This window comes from Castor canadensis, chromosome 6, assembly GCF_047511655.1.
Source record: "Castor canadensis chromosome 6, mCasCan1.hap1v2, whole genome shotgun sequence".
In the NCBI taxonomy this organism is placed as follows: Eukaryota; Metazoa; Chordata; class Mammalia; order Rodentia; family Castoridae; genus Castor; species Castor canadensis.
In genome coordinates, this window is record NC_133391.1 from 177,256,136 (window position 1) to 177,283,680 (window position 27,545).

The following is a 27,545-nucleotide window of genomic DNA, read 5'->3' on the forward strand; positions in this document are numbered from 1 at the left end:
GAGAAAATAAAGCATTTGTCCCCACAGAGTGGTCATACAGGGTGAGGCCCATGGGATGGGCTATGCCCTCCACCTCCTGACTCGGGAAGTCCCTGAGGCTCTGAAACAAGGATGGGGGAATGACCATTTGTGTACACAGAGATCTAGGGCAAGGAAACACAGGCCACACCTTTCCCTCACACAACTGCATCAGTGTTGCTCTGTGGACATGTGAGCAGTCTGCTCTCTGAGGACAGCATGGGGGATCCACAAGATCACCATTCATTCTGGGTGTAATCCCTTAATTAACTTAGCTTAAAATTAATGTGCAAAATGATGACACCGTTGAAGGCAAATGTTGTAGAAGGATGACTAAGTTAGGGAAGGAGACTTTAGGGACTCTATCATAAGCATGATACAAAGATCTTAGAATAAATTCCAAACATTCACTTTCACACACGACTTTACCAAAATTTATACTCATGACATTGCTCAACTTGCTGGTACATATGGCCTAGCTTGCACCCAACCCATTTGGGGGTTCTGCTCTGAGTGGGGCTCACTGGGTCCAGCAGGTGAGTTTCTTCTTCATCAAGGGAATTGAGGAGTTGCTCTTGGGACAGTCAGAAAGGCAGGGGCAGAACCATGCCCGAACAATTGTTGGGAACTGACCTGCTTCTTCAGTTTCTGGGCATAGCTGCATCACCACCAGTCAGCTGGGAATGACAAGTCACCTGGCTTTTGTTTCCTTTTAATTAGGTGGCAGAGGTCCTACAAGCCAGGCAGAGCAAGACCTGAGTGGGGAAGAGCAAGGGATGCCTACCACACACTTTTCCACCACAACAAGCAATCGAGAGAGGTTTCACAGCAGGAAAGAACTCACAAAGCACTTTCACAAGGTGAGGAAACCTGTGGAATCATTACCCTCCAGCAGTCACGTCAAAGCACCTCATCCTACCCGCAGTTTAGCACTAGAAAAGATGGGCATCCATGACTAACACCAAACAGTGCTCCTGGAAAGTGACTGTTCTTTAATGCACTTCTGAGGGTGGGTCGCAAAGTCACAGTGACATGCACACGCAGGAGACAAGGTTACTTGAGGAGCTTTGCCACATTCAGACTGGGCACGACGATCTCCTTAAAGATGGGCACATAGCTGGGGCTTGCCTGCGTGGGGCCCTGCTCCAGCGTCTCCATGATGGTCTGCTTCATGTCCCGGGTGGCATCCCCTCGCACGGCCAGCAATGCACCAATGTGGTCATCTCTGTGGAGGGGAGGGGAAGATTCATGTCAGACCATGCCCACTCCCACCCTCCATTGGTCCCCACAGGGCAAGGAACTGACAGCTGTAGACAAAAGGTACTTCTTCCTTCTCAGAGAAGAGAAACCCAGGTTTTTATTTTTGTATGGCCTTTTTTACACCTGTAACTGCAAAAGGTTTTTTAAAACATCTCTCTTTAAACTCTTCAAAATGGTGGAAAAAGATCACTGTTTAGGGATGGGGGTGTGGTTCACATGGTAGAACTTGCCTAGCAAGTGTGAGGCCCTGAATTCAAACCCCCAAACTGCCCAAAACAAAAACAAAACCCTAAAAACAAACAAACAAAAATTTTCTTGGTTTCAAGAACTGCCTAACCAGAGGGCTCAGAGTCCCAGTTCTTCTCACCTCAACAGAGCAGGAGCAGCAAGACAACTTGGCCACACTCAGCCCTTGAGGAAGTGGCAGATGCCTGAGGATCACAAAGGCTGGGCCTGGGACCTGGAGCCAGCACTACAGAAGCAGGTTCTCTCTTTCCTCAGCCTGACACTGGGGATTCCCTAAGATCACACATGCAGGAAGATGTCCTGGCTGGCGTGACACATGAGATCCCTTCCTTAGGTACCCACAAACACCATGGGTTGGAGTTTCCTAAGATCCCTATTCAAGCCATTCTCAGGAACCTAACCTTCCCCACCCATCAAAGCTATGGCATGCTGTCCTGCCCAACACCGTCCACTGTGTAGCTGGAACACTCCCTCCAACATGTACCCACTCAGGTACAGAGGCTTGGCTACCAGGCAGATGCATGAGTCTTGTCTGGGCCCCACAACATCAGGCAGTGCTAGTGTAAGGCTGCACACAGGCACCCTGCTGCATCCTTAGCAGCATGGCCCTGGCCACCCTCCTCCACACACCCAACTGTTCTGCCCTGACCCTGCTGCACACAGCTCATCTTCCTAATAACAGCAGGAATGGCCTGCTAGCTATAGTGATCAAAAATGCTCAGCCATTACCTGATATCTGGATACTTGCTGACCAGAGTTGAGACTTCCAGATACAGCAGAGAAGGGTCTGTGAGCTTAATAACCTCTGCTACCGCCACAATCGTGTCACAGTGTCCATCTGCATCTTCACCAAATCCCTGGAAAACAGCAGCAGGATTAAGGGCAGCTCCTGACTCTATAGCCCCAGAGCAGAATGACCACTGGATACTGACACCCCCAAATCTCTTTTCTGGCCAGGAGCCTTGCTCTTCCACATGAACACGATTCATGATTCATTCTGAACAGGGGAAAGGGGACAATATCCTGCAGGGACTTGGCCTCTGGCTGGGGCAGAAAGCCTGGGATGAGGAGCACCTGGTCACACCTAGGACATGGAATCAGTATGCTGGGTGGCAACCAACATCTTACGGAACAAAACTGATAAGGGTAGAGGGATGGAAGGGAAGTATTGTGCCACAAAGCTGTGGTCTGTGGCCAGGAACCTCTGGGGTACCACACCCCAAGAGTGTTAGCCTCTGTGGAAATTCATTTCTCACCATAAGGCCATGTGAGCTCTGGACCCAGGCCCTCCTTCCTGAAAGAGAATTAACCTGTTGCTGGGTCTTGATGTGCTGGATCCTATCCACTGACCTAAGTGCCCTGGGTATGGAACCTGAAAGCAAGTCACAGGATGTCACCATACATGGAGCTCTCAGCCCACGCCCTGACACTCACAGATGCCAGCTTTCGGAATAGGAAGCGGAGCTGCTCAGCCTCCCTGACCATCTTCTCAGCACCCTCCTTGCGTTCATCTGCATTCCGGAAGGAGATGCGCTTTTGCATGACAGCCCTCAGGTACTCCACCACGATGCGCCGGTGCGCTTCAGCCATCATTGTCTGTGGAGAGACATGCGGTCAGCTGCAGACTCACTGCTCTGGCAGTCATAGACACTCTCATCAAACCCAAGTCCATGTGCGAACAGGCCTGAGAATGGTCTTCCTAATTCTATCAGCACAGTCAGCAGGACTTTAAAGTAAACATACTAAGTCAATTAGGCACATTTGAATTTCACTATGAACTTTTAGACATTCCTAACAGCATGTGGTGTACAGGAGATCAATGCACAGGAGCAGGCAGGGTGCCCACATACCACCTGTGTGGCCCACACTTACGCTTCACTCTAAAAGCACTCAAGGGCCCAAGTGTCTTCTCTTACCATCCCTTAACCTCTCATCTCACAGCCATGCGGGCTCCAGGGGGGAATGACCTGAGGTCAGATGAACTCACTCTAGCCTCATGAGATGACAGGCCTGGTAAGACCTCAGTGGAGCCCCCATAGCAGGGCCCACAGGTGGCCTCAGGTCAGTGGAAAGAGGAGGGCTCAAGGAGTCCAAATGGGAAAGGAAGCCCCTATGATATATTACAAGAAAGGACTGGGAGCCAACATGGGTAGACCAGCTTGTTGGAGGGCCAGGTCTCCTCCACAGGGGTGACCTAGGGCACAGGGGTGCCCTATTGAAGGAGACATTTCAGCTAATCATCCCCCAACTATGAAACCACCTTTGTGATAGCTGGCAACTACACCACATCCCGGGAACTGTGTCCTCTGCACTGGAGTCTGCTCCCCATGGGTAAGGTGGGCTAACCATCCTGGTGCAAAACAGAGACCCCACACAGACCACAGGTCGGGGCATGCTATCATGCCAGTGAGGGTAACTTGAAGCCCCAGTAAAGGCAAAGAAGGCAGTACTACAGGCTAAATCTACCTGTGGATAATGCGCAGTGCACTGCTACCCCATGGGAGCCAGGTCAAAGCGGGAGGGAGGTTAAGAGAGGAACTAATTTGTGCCAGAAGAGCCCATGCTCTCCCTGGAGGAAAGTCTCCTCTCTTGAGCTCATAGCACAAATATACAAGGAGACAAGCCACAAAGATGGTCTGCAAAGACAAAAAGCTCCACTATGGGCAGCAATCACCCAGCATGAAGGCTTCAGACAAGGATTGTCAGACCCCATTTAATAAAATATACAAATATTTAAAGGAAAAAAAGGTGCAGAAATGTGTAAGTACAAAGATTCAAAATGGACCATATAAGTTTGGAAAATAAACAACTACAATTTTTAGAAGTAAAAAATATTAATTGCTAAAATATAAGCTTGACAGGAGAACTCTGTTTAATGCTATGTTTATGGCTGACTTTCAATATAATTTTGATGCTCTTGGAGTTAGGAAAAATTTCTTAAGATTAAAAAAAAGATTAACCATTAAGAAAAAAGATAAACTTGACTACTTTAAAATTAAGGGTATTGTTCCTCAAGGGAAACCATGAAGAAAGTTAAGAGATTTGTACTGATCCACTTGGACTGCCTGAACAAAGTGCCTGAGCTGTGGGTCCAGCTATAGAAATTCACTCTCACATACAGTGGCTGAAGTCTGAGAGCAAAGTGCCACAGGACTGACTCCTGGTGCCTTTCTCCTGGGCATGTACAGTGGACATGTCTTTTCTCTGTGTCCTCACACACTCATTCCTTTGTGAAGGCCTGTGTGCTGATCTCTTATAACACCACCAGTGATTCATTTTGCCACATTACTTCTTTAGAGACTCTGTCTTCAAATACAGTTCCATTTTCAGGAACTAGGGTTAGGGCTTTGCTATTTTTTGAGAAGACATGATTCAGCCAATCACAGAGAAATGTAGAGCAAAAGAGACCTTCAATACATCAAGCCAGGTAGAAACTCATTTTCTAGAACACACAAAAATCCTGAAAATGGATAAAAACAATAGCCTAGGACAGAAATGTCCTAGAAATATCCTTGATGCCACATCAGAAAAGAGGGATTTCAAATGATTAATAATAGGGACTCTAAATGATCAACCAGATAAAAGGTGCTCAGTCCCATTGATGAGGGAACTGCCAGTTAAAAACTCATTTAAAGGCCTCGCAACACCACTGATGACTGGCAAACAAGGTGCTGGTGCTACAGGGAAGGGGGCTGAAGAACAGGAGCTCCTCAGCAACATGGGTGCGAGGTCCATTTATCTGCAACATTGCACACAGCACCTCACAACCCCCGCTGTGAGGTTTGCTGGGACAATCTAGACATGCCTGGCACCAGAAGGAATGGGGTGGTAGTGTGGAGGACAACACTGACAGCAGTGAAAAGAGACTACAGCCACAGCTCTCTCGGTTGGTTTGAGCAAGAGTAAGCACTCAGAGAAGCCCAACCTATGTTTAAAAACAGGCAACACTATGCTGTACTTTTAAGGATGCACACATGGGTAACCTCTACTACAAAATCCAAGGACATGGTTGTCATGGAAACCAAAACCTGGATGGAGACAGGCTGCCCTGCCTATCTCAATCTGGGTGCTGGTTACTGGGGTAGTCAGCTGATGGTTAGTCAGTGGACCGTGTCTTGACACTGTAATGCACTTTTTTTTGTTTTTGGTGGTAATGGGTTTGAATTCAGGGACTCACACTTGCTACACAGGTGCTCTACCACTTGAGCCATGCCTTCAGCCTTTTTTGCTCTGGTTACTTTAGAGATAGGGTCTTACTTTTTAATCCAGGCTGGCCTGGACAGAGATTGTCCTATTTTACATTTTCTGTAGTAGCTGGGATGACAGGTGCATATCACCACACCTAAGTTTTTTTTCTGCTGAGATGGGGGTCTCACTAACTTTTTTGCAGGCCTCAAATTATGATTATCCTGATCTCAGCCTCTCAAGTAGGTAGGATTATAGGCATGAACCACTGGTGCCTGGCTAATGCATTTATAAATTAACTGATAAAGGAGGAGGAAACAGGACATCAATATTGGAAATGATGGAACCAGCCACAGAGGCTAATGTGAAGAATGAAATGCACATGTCCTAGAAAAGTGAGGCTGACAAAAACTGACCTAAGAATAAAGAGAAAGAACTAGAGGGATGGCTCAAGTGGTAAAGTGCTTTGCCTAACAAGTGACAAGCCCAGAATTCAAACCCCAGTAATACCCCACCCCCCAAAATAATAGGTGGATATGTCCCAGAACATTTGAGAACTGAATCCACATTTAAAACATCTTCACATTAGGATGGGCTTAGTGGCTCATCACTGCAATACCAGCTACTAAAGGCAGAGATTGGGAGGACTGAGGTCCAAGGCCAGTTTAAGCAAATAGTTAGCTAGACCCCATCTCAATCAGCAAGCCAGATGTGGTGGTATGCACCTGTCATCCCAGCTACTCAGGAGGCTGTAGGTAGAAGGATTTTTGCTGGCCCCAGGCAAAAATATGAGACCTTATGTGAAAAATATTCTAAAAAAGGGTTAGAGGTATGGCTCAAGTGATAGAGTACCTGGCTAGCAAGTACAAGGCCCTGAATTCAAACCCTAGTACTGCCCAAAACAAAAAAATAAAACATCTCTATGCAGGAAACACTGGTTCACAGTGTTTTCTGGGAATTCTACCAGACTTCCAAGGGAAAAGTAATTCCAACCGTATAAAGACTTTCCCAGGTGATGTCAAAGAGGTGGCCCTCCTTGTATCAGCTCATGAGGCCACTGGAAGAAGGAGGGAAACTGCATGTCCTGTCCTTGTGTGCATGTATAAAAACAGGCCTGAACAAAACACTGCAAAGCTAAATCCAGTGAAGCACTAGGAAGGCATTACTGTGATGGTCAATTTTGGCTGTGAAAACTTGATTGAACTGAGACGTGCCTAGGAGATTAGGAACACACACCCTGGGCATTTCCAGAGAGGATTAACTAAGGGTGGGAGACCATCCTGAACGTGAGGGGCACCATCTCACAGGCTAGAAGCTCAGATGGAAGAGGGGAAAAAGAGAAAGCCAGCAAATGCACACATTCTCTTCTGCTTCCTGGCTGGCATGAAGTGAATACTCTGCTCCACCATGCCCCCTCCACCATGATGAACTTACTACTGTGAGTCAAAATAAACCTTCTTCCCTTAATTGTTTTCACAGGAATTCTGTCACAGTAATGAAGAATGAAGAACTAACACAATGACGAAGCTGGATAATCCCAGAGATGCAAAAGAATGTTAATGACAGAAAAATCTTTAAGCATACTTCACCAAGTAAAGGAGAAAGAAAGACCCCATGACTATCTTAGAGGGTGTAGAAAAAGTATTGAACAAACTCAACACTAGATCATGGCTGAAAACAAACCAAAAACTCACACTTGTTTTCTTAGAACACAAGAATAGAAGGGCTCTTTCTTAATTGAAGAAAGGGTAATTACCAAAACCTGAAGTATCATTTCTTTAAATGAAGGTTCCTTGCTTTTTGTAAAATGTCAGAAAGCAAAGAAAGAAGTAGGTAACAGCAGGTAACGGTAGGGTAGCCATTCGTTGTTTGACATAAGGGTTTGTATTTGCAGACAAGTACAAACTATTGTGTAGAATAACAGGAATAAGAACACACAAGCTCCACAAAGCGAGGGAGAGGCCAGTTCAGTCATGTGTCTCTTACTAGTGTGCGATATGGTCCTGGGAGGAAGCTACAGTGACCACACTCCCCAATGTACATAGGCAGGAAATTCATGGAAAGTATCCAAACCAGGTCATCCCTTGCAGATCATCTCACAAGGAACAGGTGGTCTAGCTCCACCCAGAACAACCTCAAAACACCTCCTTTGAAGTAACTTTTTCATTCCTATACCCAAATTAGGGTACACATACAATGGCCCCTAATTATAGCCTAATGAATATGGACTGCATCTCATTATAAAACAGTGGGTTCACATGTGTAACCAATCAACCATCAACCACCAAAAGTCATTCCTAAGTACCACCCAAATCCCCACCATGATCACCCCGGGAGTGTATAAACACCCACTCAAAACAAGACACCAGCACTCTTGAGGTACCGGTGGCTCTTAAGCCACCTCACGGGAGCCTGCTCCCCACCCTTCCTTGGGTAGTGTGCTTTCCTACTTTTCACTCTCAGTAAACCTTTGCTGATGCTTTGCAATCTGTGTGCCTCCATCCAATTCTTTGTTTGGGATGCCAAGGACCTGAGATCTTCTTGACGAGGTCCTCTGAGACCACTCATCAGTAACATGCAAAGGTACCATGCACTAACTGATTGGCTATGTTCCTAATTTTTACACTGTTCCTCCTAGAAGGGAAACCTTGAACTAGAGGTGGTTAGCCCAGGCCCTGCACAGCCTCTTTCCGCTTTGGTCTCTTGCTTGGACTCAAGGCCCTGCTGGTGGCTAAGGAGAAGGATGTATGGACCCTGCACATGCTGTGACTGCAGCTAAGCCTCTTTCCCTATGCACCACTGTCTGAGGTCATCCTTCTGAAGGCACTCCATTGTGTGTGGCATGACCATGGATGTACAAGTGACTCTCACCCATAGCACAGGCAATGAGTGCCCAAACCCTTTCCAAGAAGCCAACAGTCCAGAGGTGCCAACTTCATCACTGTGAGTCTCAGATGGCCCAGGGACAGGGGAGGAGTGATGCTGAAGGCATGTGGGTCCCACCATGAGGTACCTGAGGCCTTAGTCTCCTAGGACTCACCATCTGAGCCCAGGAGCAGCTTCATCAGAAGTGTTTGAATTCCTCCTCTGGACAAGGACAAGAGCTGCAAGAACACACAGCTGTTTTTGTGCCCACTGCAAATATATACTGGCCATTCTGGAAGACTATGGCCAAAGTTTTGCTTCCACTGACCCTAACAACTGGCCACAGATGGGGGTGGATCCAAAGCCCACACCAACCTCCACAGAGGCCTCTGGATAGTCATGAAGGACCACATTAGGCAGTCAGTTTAAAGTACTTGATTTTTCTTTAAAATTAGGCATTGGGTGAGGAAAAGGCACAGAAGGTGTTAGGATCAGAAATGGAGACAGCACACAATTCACAGGTGCAACACCTACTGAAAGGACCTAGGGACAGCTCACTAGGAACAGTCAGAACATGGTACAGATCTAACTGAATGTAGATCAATCTATCAAACCACTTTCTATAAATCAGAAGCAAGTAGGCAGAAAGCCCAGTTCTAAAAGGTAACACTGTCAGTAACAGCAGCAACACAGATGTGTGAGTCGTGGACAAAGAATTCACATAGATTTGGAGGCTCACCTGGCCAGTCAGGAGGCCCCAAGCCACCAGACCCCAGGCAGTAGGGCAGGAGGAAGGGCAGGCTCTGCACACAATAGGCAGCAGAAGATATGACATATACTTCCTTCTGTTTGCAGTACACTACAGGTTCTTACTGAGTCTGCACCATCCAGCCAGGAAATCCTGGGCCTCTGCTGGGAGTCTGAGGACTGCTGTTTCTTTCCATCCTCATATCCCCTACTCACTCCCTCTTCTGTGGGTCCTGGCACTACTGAGAATCTGTGGTGGGACGGTGGTGCTGATAGCCCCTACCTCCAGTCTCAGGTCTGTGGCATGTCCTCTCCCACTATCATCAGCGGAAGCTGAGTCAGGTTCCAGGAGGGATTGAAGCTGAACACTCAAGCACATACCACCTGACCTTTAGATCACATGAACATCAATACCACCTGCCTTCCTTGGCAACAGCAGTCACATCAAAAGAGGTAATCTTATACTGAATTCTAAACCAGATAGGATGTAGGCTCCAGCATGCTACAGCCCCCATGCTTACCTTTTTATATGGCTTTTTAATTTTAGCAAAATCATTGAAATAGTCTTCCACAGTGACACAGATGATGTCCACAGCATTTGACCCTAACAGCCATTTCTTTGTCATGAGTTCATTCAGATGTTGCTGAAAAACACAAAGAGATCACAGAAATTGTCACCTTGCACAATGCCCAGGATTCACCCCTATCTGGGAGGGGGTGCTGTATCTTTTGTCACAGATTTTCTGATTCTGGCAGCAATAAACTAAGGTAAAAATGCTACTTTTACATACTCTACAAAACTGTACTTTAAATTTAGGAGGTCTATATAATGTCCATCCTTTGTGAGGATGTAACAAAATGACAGGTTAAATCCGTAAATATCTGTACATGTGTGCATTTTGTCTTTAATGGCTACATGTATTTGTTATATGGGTACTCCATAATTTGTTTACCCAATTCTCTATGATAGACATTGAAATATTTTTCATATTTTGCAATCATAAATTATATTGCAGTGGATTTGTGCTTTGCAGATAATATTCCTTACAGTGGTACTCCTTAGTTAAAAAGTATGCAAATGAAAACAGTGATAGGTATTTTGAAACCGCCCTCCAAAAACTGCAGTTGGCTCTACACAGAATATAGGCTCAACACCGAGTAGTATCTGTGGATTCAGTTTCTGATATCTACAGTCTGGGGATGTTGCTCCATGGCAGGGGGCTTGCTAGCATGCACAAGGCCCTGGGCTTGATCCTCAGCATCACAAAAAAAAAAAAAAAAAAAAAAAAAAAAAATCACATCCCCACTATCTGCTAAGCAACAGACAACACTCAGTATTAACATGCATACCTCTGGTGACCACTGTATTTCATTTTCTGTATGAGGTCATTCATTTTTTAAAATTCTAATATAATCTCAAAAGCAAACACCTCCTTCTATTCTAAATGCTTCTAAGAAAGCTCCAGATGTCACACCTCTTCAGCCCTGGACTCCTTCCAGCACATTTTCACTCTTAACAACTAAGGGATCATAATCACCCACATGATGGCCATTTTTAAAATATATGCTGGCTTCTGCCAATGCATCAAAACAGTGCTAAGCCATCTCTGTATTCTGAAGTGGACCCATGCACCCCTTCAGTAGAAGTGAAATTCATGTTGTTTGTATGCATGTGTCGTCTTTATCCTAAAGTGAGGCTGACCTATGTGAGGCATGTGCCCTCAGCTGGGCTTTGTGACAGATTTTCACATACTTTACCTATCATGTAACCTGCAACATAGTTGGGTGCCCAGGATTTACTGGGCACTCTACCAAGGTGTGTCTAGGAAAGGCCCTGTGTTATACAAAGCAGGCAGAGACCCTTTGATCCAAGCTTAATACAGGCGTGTGGGTACAGCTCAGCTCATGTGCAACTTTCACACTGGGTAGGTGACAGTGTGTCCTAAAGGGCAGGATGAGACCCTCATGCTCCAGCCCTGGAGCTAGAGGAGCCAGGCCCACCTCCAAGTCCAGGAAGACCTCTTCCAGCAGGCTGCTGCAGCCCTCCTTCGCGATGGCATCTAGAGTCCCATCCATGCTGGGCTGGCTCAGACACATGCCCTCCTCCACTTCATTTTTTAAGTACTTCCTCTTCAAGCTGACGATAGACTCTCTGCAAGGAAACATCTCAGGCTCAGGGAGATGGCTACATGCTCTCCGCTCTCTCTGACCCACACCCACACTCACTTAAAGGTCTGGCAGTTATTGATGATGGCGATCATGTACTGCACGTAGCAGTGTGGGTGCTGCCGATTCCTCAGATGCTCTTCTTTGTACAGCTGGGCTTCATCTTTGTATCTGCAACACTGACAGTGTTAGCAAATGGAGCCCTACAGCTGTCTCAAGAGCCAAGCTGACACCATGCCTAACAGGAAACTTACACTACCACCAATGGACCAGGGATCTTCATACATAAAATGCACTTTTGGAAGGTCATACCAGTGCAAGAACAAAGAAGTTGATTACTTTAAGTGGATGTTAAAAATAATCTTACATCAGACTTTGAAATATGGCCCAGTATTCTGATTATGAAGAAACTCTGAAACATGTGATTGTGAGTAACTAGGAAAATTCACCCCAAAACTTAAGTTAGGTAAAATGTCCCTTTCCTAAAACTCTCTATGAAGAAATCAAATTAAAAATAACTTAGATTTGTGAAACATCAAGAAAACAAACAACTGAGATGGCACACACTTTACTTTTTGACATGCTGTAGAAAGTCTCAAGAAAGAATGAGAGCAGAGCAGCACCATGAGTATTCAGTATGTACTTCTAGATGTTGAGAAGGAGTACACTGAAAACGGGCAATTAAAGAGTAAGAATTAGGTGCTTTTTCTGCCTCTCTTGTCAAGTGTGGCTCCATATAAACCAGTTCAGATGGTCAGGGAAAGTTTACAGAGACTACACCTCATAAATGAAGGGACTGACTCAGCCATGATATCAGGAATGGATGTCCAAGGGGACTCAGGCCATGACATCTAGGGTGGACAGAGGGATCTTGGCAGTAACTCCAAGGGTGGACTGAACGGACTCAGAGCCCTGAACTCACTTGAACTGCTACAGCAGGAATGATATATGTCCACTAAGCTGCAATGTGGAACACATATGCTGGTGAGTAAACAGAGGGACCAATGCCAGCCTCTGGAATGGTTTCTGGTCTGAGGGCAGATGGCAGTGTGAGGACCAGGATGAGGAACAAAATAGGATCCTGGACACTACAGGATGGTGTTCTGCCCACTTTGTGTACAGACAAGTGGCTTAAAGAGGAGAAGGGACAGCATTCATGCCCCTGAGACCTAAGAACCCTAAAGACCACAATAACACAGACCTGCTAACTCAGTGACTGATACTGGGATCCCCAATACAAACTATAAGGGGGCCCATTCATGTATGGCTGATGGCATTGCAGTTATAGTAGAGAATATAGGGTAAGATTGGCCACAACATCTTGCAAATAGAGAAAGAGGGAAGCAGGGAATGAAGAGTGAGAAAGGCACAGAATGGGGAAAAAGAGATCAGAACAGGGTGATTTGGAAAAGCTGGCTTCTGGGAGAGGAAGAGGGAAAACACTGATTTTCAGTATTCAGTATTGAACTCAGGGCCTTGAGCTTGTTAAGGCAAGTGCCTTACCCCTTGAGCCACACCTTTAGCTTAGAACACAGATTTTTATATCATTCTTTCTTCTGTCTAGGTTTGAAAATATTCATCATGAACAATTCAGAAGGAGGTGCCCGCTAAAACATATGTCCCCATGAGCTCCATCTGCCCAGGGCTCCCTCCCCACTGAGTGGTGATCACTCACCTACAGAGCTTGCCCCTCACTCCAGGGAGTGTCTATTTTTCCTGTTCCAACCCCAATGCATGTGATCTAACAACTACATTGCATGTGAGGACCCCAAAAGGAATGCATGGTCTATTCAAAAGCAAGACTGTAAGATCTACTCCACCCTTCTGCATTTGTAAATAACAAAGAAAGGTGACTTATGGGGAATCTCAAGGCTTAAGTTATCTTTTAACAACAGCACATTAGGATCAACAATTTTTGGTTTTTGACACAGGGTCTTGCTATGTAGCCCAGGGCCTCAAACTCAACAACCCTCCTGCCTCAGTCTCCTGAGTGCTGGGATTATGGATATGGTCACCATGCCTGGCAAGGATCAGCAAATTTTTGCTTTTAATTTTTAAAAACATAATTTCTAAATTAGTGCACTAGCAAAAATACATACCTACTTAGGAAAGAATTCATTTGCTGAAGACACAAAACCAGTACCTTTGTTTTCAAATCTTCACTTATTTGAGCAGCAACTTGAAGATTCTGTTCAAACATCTAAAAATTGGAGAACTTATGAATTCTGACAATCTTACAGGAGCCCACTGTACAGGTTCCCCATTAGTAAAACCCCATCTGGCAGTTGAGAGTCTAAATTTAGGGAAAAAAATGAAAGCACTTGAGAAAGTTAAACAAACAACTTTCTTAGTGTATGGTTTCCTTGCTACCTGCACATGGGTTCTCCTGAGGGAAAAAGTGCCTAACCCTCATTGTGTCCCTGGGTTTAGGAGTGATGAGAGTGCTGACTGGAGGCTGGTGATGCCAGGTCATGTGGTTTCAGGGCTGGGCTGGGCCAAAGTCCTGAGCCCCCCGTCTGCTCTGCAGAGCAGTCTCACCAATCCACTTGTAGGGACTTCAGGGGGTTTCTAAGAACCACAATGGGACATGCTGGAGCCGGAGGAGCTAGGCTCAAAGAGGCAGAGAAGCACAAGGCAATAGAGTGCCCCCGAGGCTGGCCAGCTATGAATCTCATGTCTGATGCCAGTTTCCAGAGTAAAGGAGAGGTGAGGATCCCCCATCACTAAGGCACACCCACCAGCCCTTTCTCCTGCCTGCTGTAGGCTAAACACCTGATGCTGTTCCTCCCTTTGGTAGTGCTACACAGAGCAAGAAATGAGAGGGGGGAACAAAAAGAAACAGCATGGGTCAGGTACCAAAGAGTGAGCCAACAGTAAGAATGGATATGGGTCTAATATTAGCACTGTGATGAGTGTACAAGGATGCACTTTTAAAATGCTATGAGACTCTCCTAATTAAGCTCAGTTATATAGCATTTCAAAGACAAACTTGACTGTTTACTGCAATAGGAAACTCAGAATAGGAGTGCCACATATGATTAACAAGTAATTAGCTTCCAGTTCAAACCCAGAAAGACTTTTTGGAAAATTTAAAGTGACCCTGGGCAATACTACTTGGCAAGTAGGATTCTCAGTCTCAGTTTTTTCAGTTGAGACAAAAGAAGGAGGGAGAAAGAGTTTTTGACATCTTTAGTGCATTGTGTAACTGAAGATCAAGATATTTTGTGTATCTGAAACTGATGGGTCCTTGCTAACCACCCAGGAAATGGGACTGGGAGACTCCTATGGCTCACACCTGGAATACAATGGCAGGGAGTGTTGTCTGGTAGTAGCCATCCTGGTCAGCTTCTGGTTCTGTCTCTTTGCTCCAGTCTTTCTTGTCTGTTTCCAGGGCCTTCCGCAGCCAGGCAATGATGTTGGACTAGAGGTTTGGCATCATGGAGAAGGGAAGGGAAGAACAGGTTCCTGAGTTATGCTCAACGCTCTCCCTACAGTGCGTGTATCTGCACAGACCAGATATGGCACATTGCTGTGATCCCTGTTCTCAAGCAAAGAGTTTGCTAGATTGAGCACCTCAGGAGCAATCCAGAGGCAAGTTGGGACTACTCCAGTTTCTGGATGTAGACCAAAACCTCACTACCTATGAAGAAGAAGAATGAACCAGGAGACTTTGTGGATAAACACTGTACTGGAGGATGAGGCCAGATGTTCAAGAATCTGGTCAGGTTTTCTGAGATCAGACATGGCAGCCCAGTCAGCTCAGGCACCAACAGAAGACGGCTCCTTACCCCTTAGCAACCTTCAGCACTGGGCCAAAATGCTGTCTGGTCACTTGAGCACACTCTGACCCTCCCATCTTACTGACACTGCCTGGTTATGAGGCCTCAGACTGTGCCATCAGTTCCCAAATTTCCCTCCCCCACACACATTTCCACCCCCCACACACACATTTCCCCCCACCCCAACTGACTCCACTAGGATTAAGTGCTAAGAACTTGGCAGGTAGTACCACATGTGGCCTGGATATTAGAGTCTTGTCAGCATAACAGACAACATAAGGCTGGCACCCCCAGCAGGTTCCCTTGTCTGTGAAATGGATGCCCCAGACCTCAGGCCAGAGCAAGGCACCCTTCTCTAATTACAAATGAATGTACTGAGACCTACAGACAGAGCTTGGCCACTGAGCAGGGTTAGCCAGACATCCCACTGCCTCACAGATAACCACCACGGGAACTTCTGGGACTGCAACCCAGGTCTACTCACAGTGAGTGTTGACATATATGTGTCGAGCAGCTCAGAGACCACATTTTGAGAGAGCAGAGGCTCCAGGGCACTGACATCCACTTCTGGGGCCAATTCCACATTCCCCATCATCTCTGCACTACAGAAAAAACCAAGTATGAGTGACAAACCACAGTGGACACAGAAAGAACATTCTCAAGTGAGTCTACATATTCAATCTGATATGCAAATGCCCTGCCCTGGGGACCTAAAACCACCACATTCTGCAACTTAGGGAAGAAGACAGAAGGCCTCCTGGAGAATGCTGGATGAGGGGTCTAGGAACTAAAGATCCCTCCATGATATCACCTCACTTAAGTGCAACCACTTAAGTCACCTCAATACTTGCCAGCTGCATAGGGAGCTGGGGCTCAAATGTAGCAAAGAGCCCACACGGTGAACTGTCTCTCCCACTCACTGTGTCTCCAGGGTTGAGACAGGAGCCTGGCAAACAGGAGGTGCTGAATGGTTCTGTTTTATTAATTAAGAAGATAATGCGCAAGTAATGTGGAAACACGAGCCACTGCAGCTGGCATCACTAGTCTCTGCAGGAGGTTGTAGGCTAGGGCACAGAGTACATGACATTGTTGACAAAAACTCACTGCAAGGAAAGTAGGACTACATTTGGTCTTCTGTGCAGAAGACAAGAAAATGCATGCTAGGTTCCAGGAAAAGGTCTCATTAGAAACACTTAAAATTTGTGTATATGGTTCTTAAAAGTCTGAGACTTGATCACACAGAAAAGTCACATGCCTTAATGCTACATCCTCAAATATGTACTCAGAATAACAATGAACAATATTACTACTATTAGTCCATACATGTAAGACACCAAACATCTTTCTGAATAAAATTAAAAGACTATTTATTAAGCACAGGTGATTTTTGCACCAAGAACCTGGATGCCCTATGTAAGCATTTCCAGAGTTAAGAATGGCTCAACTTCTCCAGTTTAGTCTGGGAGACCACCATGAAGAGAAGTCCCAAGAACAAGAGATGCTGACTGTGTGGTAGCAGAGAAACAAAACCAACAGACAAAACTGTGCAGGTTCCAATGCATACCCACAATCCAGTGGACAGAGCAGAGTGAGGTCCAGGGCCCTGCTGAGTCCTGCTCCCCACTTGTTGTCCATGAGAGCTAGAGCATGGCACTCCCTCCCCTGTGCACCTCACTATCAAACAGAGATGCTTGCAATAACTCCTGCCTTGTAGGGGTGTTCACATATGACACAATGAGGTCAAGGCCACACACAGTAACATCTATAGAACAGGACTGAGTGAGACCATTCTGACCTCACAGCTGTGGTGAGGACCAGAAGAGGCACTGTGCATGGTAAAGCTTCAAAACAATGCCCATCATCCATGGCTGACATTTTCTTTCTCTTTACATCTTTCTGTATTGAAGTGTATAGTTTCTACTATAAGCAGCTATCAATAAGCCACTAGAAAAACACAAATAAAAAAATAAGCCTCACTGTAAAAAAAAAATAAACCTCTTTAAAAAAAGAGATTTACTTCATTTCTCCACAGCAGGGACCCTCAGCCTTCTAAGTGCTGGTACTTTACTGGGTATATGCCTAACTTACAGCTGTTTGTTTTTGAAAGATTAACTGCTGCAGTGTACAAGTTAGGAGAAACAAAATCTGGTGGTATCCTCACCACCACAGTGACTCTGCAGGTCATGGCATCTTCTAGGGCTACATGCTCCCATCCGTAAAATGGGGTAACACCATGCCTGCCTCAGAGCATCACTGTGAGGAAGCAAGAACACACACAACCAACACAGAAAACAGCCTAACACCAAAGTACACACAAAGATATTTGATGCAGAGAGCAGAGGTACCACTCAAACATGGCTGGACCCACACCAGAGACCAAGCCCAATCTCAAAGATAAGTCCCTGACAGGTGAAGGAGAAAGACCTTCACAACCCAGAAAACAAAGCCTTGGGTAATAAGTGTCTACTCAGAGCAACATAACTCAGGAGACTGTCAGCATACTTTTACAGAGGGCTGTAGGTAGAATAACATGTAAAGTTTGAAGGAAGCTCTACCTGGTGTAGGTGTTTAAGACCCATGTCAAGAGGCTCACAATCTCATTGGCCTCAAGGTCCTCTGATGCAAGATCCTGCATCCGCGTGCTCAGTGCTTGGTGGTACATGCTCAGGAGGTTCTTAAAGATCTCATAATGGGGAGGGAAGCACTGCACCATCAGGTTCTTGGCGACAATGAGGTCATCTAGGACATACTTCCTAATGATTTCCAGGTGGCGCACCAGCCACATCTTGTCGGATTCCCTGGTGTCTGCCTGTGTGCCCTCAATTCTAGTTGTCACAGTTCTGTCCAAGATGGCAAACATTTTCTCCTTCCAATTTTTGGGCCTCCCAGGAGGAACAAACCCAGTTTGCTTTTTACGGTCAAGTATCCGCCTGTCAATTTTTTCTTCCCTTTCAATGATCCTGACCACGGAGACCAGCAAGGTGGGGTCCCGACGGACTGTGACCAGCGACCTCTGTAGCACCATCCATAACTGCTTAGCCAGCTCATCAGAGAGCCCCTGTGTGCTGCCAAAGTAGCCATGGATAAGAGTCATGTCCCGTGTGTTTCCACTGTCCATGCGGTACTGCTCACACATTAGGCCGTCCCGAGAGCACTCTAGGTCCATCAGCTTCCGATGAGCTTGCAGGAGGGCCCCCTGCTCGATCAGGTCTTGGGTTTCCCTCACAATCTCGGGCACTAGGAAAAGGCAGAAGTGACACTGTGAAAACACTTGATGGTTGCATATGGATTCAGGGATGATGGCAGGTAGGCAGAAGGTACCTGGTGGAGCCTATCTAACTATTCTGAACTCTGGAGTCTATAAAAAGGCTGGCAGCTCCCAGGGGAAGGCCTGTGTGAAAACTGGGTTAACTGTGGTCAATTTTAGCCTTCTGCACAGTAGCTTCTCCCCATCCCCACTCCAGTCCAGGGCAGGCAGCCATGTACGGGTTCCCAGAGCAGCATGTGTCCACTCTCAGGAGTTGGGGTGGGCTTTAAAAAGAACCCCACCCTTCAAGTATGGGGATCCGTGCTCTGACTACTAATGGCTGCTTCTGACTACACAGGTGCAGTGGGGTGTTGTTCCAGTGAATTCCAGGAGATGAAGAGGGCTGGAACCTTTCTCCCACCACTTATTTTTCTTTATCCTCTTTTGGAAGCCAGACACTTAAGAAGGACATTCAAAAGCAACTGCACATATAGGGCATGTCAAAAAGTCACAATGAATGCCCAGGTAGAAGCAAAAGCTCATTCAGAAAAGACCTGAGAAGATCCTACATTCACACCTCAGACTGATCCTAGCACAGAGATAGTTTACAATAATCCCCAAAATCAGCATGACCTGGGGAAGGGGGTGAATCTGACTTCCAGGGTTACCACATTACTAGATCCAAATGTTCATTTTTTTAACAACAAAAACTCCCACATACACTAAAAAGAAGAATATATGCTCCATTCAAAGGAAAAAGTAAATCAACAGAAACTGTCCCTGAAAGACCTAATGGCAAGTCTATAAGGAAAAGACTTGAAAACTGTTTAAACTAACTAAAGTTGAGATGTGGAGAAAGTAAAGAAAATGTATGAACAAAATGGAAATACCAATAAAGAGACAGAAAACCTAAAAAGAAACCAAAAAGAAACTCTGGAGCTGAAAGTATACCTGAAATAAAAAAATACACTAGATGGGTTCAGGGCAAATGTAAGCAGGCAAGAGAAAGAACTGGTGAATGTGACATGGGGGCAAGGGCACTAATTAGGTGTGAGGAACAGAAAGAAAAAATGATTGAAGAAAGTAAACAGCACCCACGTACCCTAATAGGCCCACACAATGGACCAGCACATATACTGTGAGCACTCCAGGGAAGAGAATGGGGCAGAGACGTTTTGAAGAAATCATAGCTAGAAACTTGTCAAGTTTTGTGAAAAACATGAATATAAACATCCCAGAAGTTCAATGACCTCCCAGCAGGAGTAAACAGAGGCCCATGTCATGGCACAGTGTAATCAAACTTCTGAAAATACAGACAGGGAATTTTGAAAGCAGCAAGAGAAGTGACTTGTTAAATACAAAGCTCTTAAGGAATATAACTCGCACATTTCTCATCAGAAGCTTTGGAGGCCTCTTTGGAGGCCAGAAGCAGATGGGTTCAAGATGCTAAGAGAAAACACTGTCAACTAAGAATCTTATATTCAGAAAAACTGTCAACAAAAGAGAGAGAAATTAAAACATTCTTAATGTCTTAGAAAAGCAAAAGCTGAGTTTCTTACCACTAGACTTGCCTTTCAGAAAACTCTGGAGGGAGCCCTGCGGGGGGAAATGAAGACACTAGACAGTGCCTAGTGAAGGTAAGAGTCATCAACTAGAACCCACACAAAGAAATAAAGATCTCAACAAAGGTAAATGCAAGAGCAACTATAAAATATAGCATGATATAACTTCAGCTTTTTATCCAGCTTCTTGTTTTCTATATAATTTAAAAAACTAATGCAGTAAAAAAACAAAAAAACCAAACTGGTCTTTATTTTTGAACAAACAGAATGTATAAATATGTAACCAAAAGGGGTTGGAGATGGAGTGTACAGAAACAGAGTTTTTATATATTGTTGGAGTTAAGCTGATAAAATTTCAAACTGTAGTGAGATGATATTCCAATGTTAAATATAATCTCCATGGCAACCACAAAGAAAATAGCTATAGATTACACACAAAAGAAATAAGGAGGGAATTAAAATAAATGTTTCACTAAAAAAAAAAAAAAAAAAAAAAACCCACAAAAACTGTAATGCAGGAAGAAACAAAATTATATGGCATACAGAAAACAGCAAAACAACAGAAAATTCTCCTTATTAGTAATCACTTTAAATGTAATCAGATTAAACTCTCCAACAGAAAGATATAGCAGAACGGATTTTCAAAAATATGAGTCAGCTGGGCACTGGTGCCTCACACCGTAATCCTAGCTAGTTGGGAAGCTGAAATCCGGAGGATCAGTTTGAGGTCAGCAGAGGCAAATAGTTGGTGAGACCCCCATCTCCAAAATAACCACAGTAAAATGGACTGGAGGTGTGCTTCAAGTGGTAGAGTGGCTTAAACATGAATCCCTGAGTTCAAACCCCAGTCCCAACAAAACATAGATGTGCATGTATGTGTGTATGTACATATATATGTATACACACATATACATATGGCTCAACTATATGTGTCTACAAGAGACTCACCTCAGAGTCAAAGACACAAATAGGCTAAAAGTAAACAGGTGGAAAAAAGATGCTCTCCGCCCAGAGTAAACAAAAGAGAGCAAGGGCCACACTAACACCTGACAAAACAGACTAAGCCAAAAAGCTAAGAAGAGAAAAAGGCCATTAAATGTTAATAGAAGGTTCTGTCCAGAAAGATGGAATAATTATATGCTAATAATAATTACTGACACTTCTGCATTTACTAATAGACCATCAGGATGTAGGAAGTGAAAAGTGACAGAAGTGAAAGGAGAAGCAGATACTTCTGTAATGGTAGCTGGAGACGTCAGTATCTCTTCTCAGTAATGCACAGAACAAGCAGAAGGAAACAGAATCTGTACAATACAATGAACAACTAGGTCTGCACAGACACATAAAGATACAAGCAGCAACGGAATGGTGCACACATTCTTCTCAAGTACACAGGGACAGTCTTCAGACAGATTGTATAAAGGTCAAAAATTGAGTCTCAGAAGATTTAAAAAAGACATGGCAAAGTATCTTTTTCAAACAAAACAGACAAATTTAAGGAAAAATCAAAAATTTAAACATTTGTGGAAATTAAACAATGCTTTTAATAAACAGGGCAAAAAAGAATCATAAGGAAAATCTAAAAGTATTTAGAGAAAAAAGGAAATAAAACCCCAACATACCAAAACTTATGGGAACAGCAAGAGCCATGCTAAAATGGAGAGTGTGCATATGAAAATGCTTCCATTAAAAAGAAAGACTTTGGCTGGGTGCCAGTGGCTCATGCCTGTAATTCTAGCTATTTGGGAGGCAGCAATTAGGAGGATCTCGGTTTGAAGCCAGCCCTAGCAAACAGTTCGCAAGACCCTATCTCAGAAAAACCCAACTGGTAGAGTGGCTCAAGTGGTAGAGTGCCTGCCTAGCAAGTGTGAAGACCTGAGTTCAAATCCTAGTCCTACCAAAAAATGAGAATAAAGATAAATAATAAAGGAGCTAAAAAAATAAACTAAACCCAAAGCCCATAAAAGGAAATAAAAGATTTAGAGCAGAGGTAAACAAAACAAATACAAAAACAACTGAGAAAAATTAATTAAGAAGTTGGTTCTTTACAAAGATCAATGAAATTGGCAAATCTTTAGCTTAAATGGACTAAGAAGAAAAGAGATTCTAATTAACAAAATCAGAAAGTAGGGGCACAACTACTGATTCTTCAGAAATGAAAAGGATTGTAAGAGAGCATGATGAAAGACTGGACACCAACAAACTGGGTAACCTAGACAAAACAAATTCCTAGAAACACAAAACCTACTGGACTAAACCACGAAGTAGAAAATCTGAATCAGTAGCCAGAAATCTCCCTACAAGGGCTAGAGGCAAAGTTCAGCAGCAGACCACCTGCCTGGCAAGCACAAGGCTCTGAGTTCAAACTTCAGTACTATCACCACCACCACCACCACCACCAAAAAGAAAAAATCTCCCTACAAAGAAAACCCCTATACCTAGTGATGTCACTGGTGATTCACCAAACATTTAGAGATCTAGCACCAAACTTTCTCAAACTTTTCTAGGCACAGAAGAGGAGGGAGCACTACGAGCACAGCAAGCCAAGCGAAAGCTGACGCCGTTCAGGGTTGGGCTGTGGAGCATTCTGCATTCACTAACTCAGGTATCGGGAAGACAGCTTACAGAGCCAGTCCTCCACTTTCTCCCCACAGGTCCATTCCAGTCACACTGGAACGAGACTCTTGCCCTACCCTGCCCACCTGGCTTCTGCTCCATCTGCTTCCTGGCCTGTATGCTTGCTTCACCCAGTCTGGGAACTGCTGCTGTCCTAGCCCTTCTGCCTCAGCAGCAGCCCCTCATATCGAAGGTTGCTCTCCCAAGCCACGGCCCCTGTAGCATGTGCTGCTGTCTCTTTGTTCTTGTGTACAAGGAGACTCCCAGCCACTCATCCAGAGCCACCTTTTCCAACAGTGCTGGTTCCACTGTCCACTTCTGTGCTCTGCCCACTCAGAACTGTGTGCTTTCCACTAACTCTCATTGGCTTGACTGATTATTTCTTCCATCCTCAAATAGAGATGCTAACTGACCAGGCAGGAATCAAGCTAATCATCCACTGGAGGATAGGCCTAAGAACTGGGCCTGCCTTTCCACTGCCTACATGGCTCGTCAGGTTTAGAGGGAAAAATAGGTGTGCACATGGGAATGTACCATCATGAGTGTTCCAGTAAGCCACAAAGCCCCCAACCCTTGCTGTCTGCTGATTACCTGAGAATATGTTCTTGAGGTTTTCCACAGCAGCAGCCAGTTGGCTGTGCTGTACCACTGCATCTTTGACATCCTTGAGACTCTCAATAGTGTTGATGCTCTGCCTCCAGTCCTTGCTGACATTGGCCAGTGACTGCTGGATGTCCTTGACATCATTCAGTGCGTTGTGAAGCTGGCTCAGGCCTGTGCGCACCCCATCCAGCTGTGACTGGATTGCGGCCTAAGGGAGAAATGCAGGTAAGCAGAGCCAGAGACAGCCACATGTCTCTGTTTGTTCCTGAGGAACAAACCTTTCCCAGTAGGACCAAGTTCAGATAGAACCATTTGAGGAGCAGGAAGTGAATACCAGAAAAAAGAATAAAATTAACAAGATTTAGTTGACTCAATGGTAACTTTTCCTTTTCTCACTGTTGCCTGGGAACAGAATGATGAGTCATTCTGAAGTTTCAATGAGAAAACCTTATCATCCAGCCTTATGGCCTGGTAATACAGGATGCCACCATGGGCACACGAGGGGCCTGTGGCCACCTTAAATAGTATCTTCAGAAGAATATCACCCTCATTCTCCCTAGGCATCCCTCAGGTTCCTAGCAGGCTTTATCTAGGTAGAGAAACCTGTCAGTAATTAATCAGCTCAGGGATAGGGGGCTCCAGACTTGGCTGGAGGTCAGTGGCTAACCTGCACTGACCAGCACATCTGAGATTCAGATCCACTCCATGGACCAGCTGAAATGCCAGCCAGAGAGCTACACAGGACAAGGGTGTGAAAGAATATCAGCAGGTGGATGGGAAGAGAGGAAAAACCAGGTAGCACCATCCAGACCCAGGAACAACTGTCACCCAGGATCCTGAGTTATATTTAGAAATATTTAACTATGATAACAACCACTCAATATTTCTAAGTCACTACTGATAAGCATTAGTTAATTCTACAAGTTTCTAAAACATATAAAAATCACACTAAAAAAATGCAGTAGATTCAAAATATTTTTTAAATGAATATGAAACTGCCACCTCAAATTAGGGAAGAAGAGTATCTGGATGCTTTGCTGAACCAGCTGAATTCTTATCTTGCCTCGTCAAGCCTGCTGTTCCCTGGGCACTTACATGGTTCTCAAGCAGGCAGAACTCATTACCCTGTCAGTGTGAGACTAGACTTTCCTCAAAGGCAGTCTCTAAAATCCCCAAAAAACATTCTGTTATACGTCAACTACAGCAAGGTTTTAGCATCTAATAATTATACTGAATGTATTTTAGCAAAACTTCACCTCTTCATATCAGCTGAGAGCCCACCAAATTATAAAGTACCTTGAAGAACAACATTCTTCCCTATCGTACTCCTACATACTCTGTTTCCTGTGGTGCTGGGGATCGAACCGAGGTCTCATGCATGCTAGGCAAGTGCTCTACCGCTAAGCCTCATCCCCAGCACAAGCCCCCCTACCCCGTCGACCCCCACCCCACTTTTTAATGAGTCTCACTGTGTTGCTGAGGCTGGCTTTAAATTTTTGGGTTCAAGCGATCTTCCCACTTCAGCCTCCTGAGTGCTGGGAGTACAAGTGAGGTCCAACATGCCAGCTCACTCACACATTCTTCATAAACATGCCTAACTCTCCTCCACAGAATGCTGGTGCATGGTCAGCCTACTATCAAATGTGCTAAAATGATTTAGAAAGAATACTCTTTCACAATGCTCTGCAGAAAAGGTTTAAATAAATAGCACTTGTCATTCTCCAGGTATTGTCTAAAAAGTTACCTGAGCTCTTTCAGGTGCTTAAAACAGTTGTTCCTATGGTGTTTACAATATTCCCACAGTCTTCTCTGTAAATATACTACTTGGCAATATATTGTTGGAAAGAATGGCTAAGCAAAGTCCACCTACACCTCTTCCCACATCACCACAAAGTCTAATTAATTGAAATCACCATGATGACTTCAAGCAGGAACCAGAAACTCAAGACAAATGGCTCTGTCCTGTCTGAGAGTGAGGCAGGTGACAGGATCTCTCTGGTCCCCTACCTTTAGTCTGGCTTCCACAGAGGCCTTCTTCCGAGCCTCCCTTCTGCGGTACTGCTCCACTTTGTCTAGCTGGTCTGGACGCTGAAGCATCCCAGCAACCCTTTGGACTGCCGTTGCAACAGCCTCCCGGTCTGTTTCCTTCATGGTCAATAAGCAGGCAGAATCTCTGCATGTGTCACACCACAAGTACCTGTGTACATGAGGGGAAGATGGATTAGAAAGGTAGAAGTGCTGGCACCAAATTTACCTCCCAACGGTCAACTGACCACCATGGAGCTATAGGAGAATTTTGACAATGTTTAACCTAGTACACCTGAAGGAAAGCTGAAATCCAATTACAAACTCCTTAACAAGAACATAAACCATCAAAACTCATGAAAGGCAAGTTCTACCTCAAGGGACAAGCAGGGGCATCTCACAAATATGAGATAGGAACATATGGAGACTGCCTATCTGTGGACCCCAGACCGTGACACATGGCATCTCTTTGACAATTCTCTTCCCTGGTCAGGGCTAACTTACCTGTGAAACCCTTATCTGTGATGACAGGGACACATGCACACCCATTTCTCACCTCCCTAGCATACAAATTCTTTGATTCCCTTCAAAAATCACTACTGTGTTGGGTATCCAAGATTCCATTTCCTATTTTTTTTAACAGCCCTAAAAACAAAGGTACATGTTGTGCAGGTCCAGTGTAGAGAGCACAGATGTTCAGACTCCAGATGAACCTGCTTTCAATCCTAGGCCCATCACCATACTAACTGGGGAGCCAAAAGGGTGATTTGCTGAGCATCTGGCAAGTGAGGGGACTCAACGTTTATTCCCTTTGACTTTAGCAACCCACCTTCTGGAATTTTTCCCCCACCATTCTCACATTCAAAACACTGAAGTCCATGGTGGATTTTTAGTAAATAATACCTCCCAGTCTGTGCATGACTTCTCTTTCCAGTTCTCTTTCAAATGAAACAACACTGCAACCACTATTTTCCACTTTCCTCTATTTTCTGTGATTATGAAATTATGTACACCAACAGAAAATCTGAGGACAGAAAAATAGAAAGATGACACACCACCACTTCTAACAGGGCTTGTTTCTTCTTTCTTCTCTTTTTTTTCTTTTCTTTTTAAGCTGAAATTCCATGGCATACATGAATTTGTAGTTGCATGCTTTTGTCTTCTTGCTTTGCTTTGACATGTTACCCTTGGCATTTCCACTGACATTAAAATCTGTTTGATTCTAACCACAGCGCTGGGTATCAACCTCAGGAAGTGGACAGCCCACCACTGCTCTGGGCACATAGTAAGGTCACTCTACCTGTCTCACGGTAGGTCCCTCTGGGACCACCTTTTCTGGATGGAGGACAACAGGGGTTGGCCAAGCACTGGAAAGGGAGACGCCAATCATAACGGAAAAAGACAATGGGAAGGTACGAAATGACGCAGGTTTGTCCACCTAGAAGCACAGTTCCAATGGCTGCCTGAGAATGACAGACTTTGCCACGGGGCCCAGGGGCCTCTGAGGCCAGAAACAGCCCCGGGGTCTAATCTCTGCCCTGGCTTTGCTGGGCCTTCCTCTCAAGCCGCCTGAGCCGTCCTCACGGAGGGGGACATCCCACGGGAGGGGACACCCCACCGAGAAGTGACGCCCCACCAAGGGGGTCACCCTGCCGGGAGGTGACCTCCCCACCGAGGGGGCCGTCCCCCGAGGGAGGAGCCCCACCAGGAGGTGACGCTTGCTGAGGCGGACCCCGCTGCGGGGGATGACCACCACGTGGGCACTTGCACCGAGGCCCGTCGCCCCCCGACCCCGGGGACGCACGAGAGGGGGCGGGGCCGGCGACCTCCACCCGGAACTCACGGCTGTCAGCCCCAACTCACTTCACTGGCCGCGCCGCGGCCGCCTCCGCCTCCGGGAACCCTGCCGGAAGTGACCCGCGAACAGCTAATTCCGCTTCCGGCGGCAGGGCCGGAAGGGCGGGGCTGGGCGGCGGACCGCGGGTGAGTTCGCGCTGAGTGGGATGCGTGGACCGGGACTCTGTGCGGAACCAGGGGACGTGAGGGCGGGGTCGCTGCCCACGGGCTAGGGGTCCTCTGTGCTGGGTTGGGGCCCCTGGCCTGGCCCAGAACTTTGAGCCCTCTGGCCCTTCTCTCCCTCCCTTCTCCTCTGTTGTCCCCAGGCATCTTCTGTCCCCTCTGGGTCCCACCCCCCCTTCTCAGAACTCACCTCGTGCTCGCCCTAGC

At 45.6% G+C, this 27,545-nt stretch overlaps 1 protein-coding gene across 5 annotated transcripts; it reads right to left on the reverse strand.

Moving 5' to 3' along the window:
- Window positions 1–990: 990 nt before the first annotated feature.
- Window positions 991–27,263, reverse strand: Exoc3 (exocyst complex component 3). 5 transcript variants are annotated; one of them, XM_074077795.1, is made up of 14 exons: window positions 27,183–27,237; window positions 26,223–26,343; window positions 25,302–25,491; window positions 23,283–23,502; window positions 17,822–18,503; window positions 15,751–15,868; window positions 14,783–14,908; window positions 13,587–13,687; window positions 11,548–11,658; window positions 11,323–11,473; window positions 9,843–9,965; window positions 2,959–3,120; window positions 2,254–2,381; window positions 991–1,243 (listed from the first exon to the last, which is right to left on the reverse strand). In XM_074077795.1, the coding sequence occupies exons 3-14, from the start codon at window positions 25,443–25,445 to the stop codon at window positions 1,072–1,074; spliced, it is 2,238 nt and encodes a 745-aa protein (XP_073933896.1). In that variant the 5' UTR covers window positions 25,446–25,491; window positions 26,223–26,343; window positions 27,183–27,237; the 3' UTR covers window positions 991–1,071. The 5 variants fall into 5 exon arrangements, with proteins under 5 accessions (XP_073933896.1, XP_020030378.1, XP_073933898.1 ...); XM_020174789.2 differs by lacking the exon at window positions 26,223–26,343 and having other exon boundaries at window positions 27,183–27,263; XM_074077797.1 differs by lacking the exons at window positions 26,223–26,343; window positions 27,183–27,237 and adding an exon at window positions 27,163–27,181.
- Between the last annotated feature and the right edge of the window lie 282 nt (window positions 27,264–27,545).

Coding starts and splice junctions, on each gene's coding strand:
- Exoc3 (XM_020174789.2), bottom strand. CDS start 25,445: ATGAAGGAAACAGACCGGGAGGCTGTTGCAACGGCAGTCCAAAGGGTT. Junction 18,504..23,282: donor CCTCAAGAACATATTCTCAG/GTAATCAGCAGA, acceptor GCCTTTTCCTAG/TGCCCGAGATTGTGAGGGAA. Junction 2,382..2,958: donor TATTCCGAAAGCTGGCATCT/GTGAGTGTCAGG, acceptor GCTGTTTTCCAG/GGATTTGGTGAAGATGCAGA.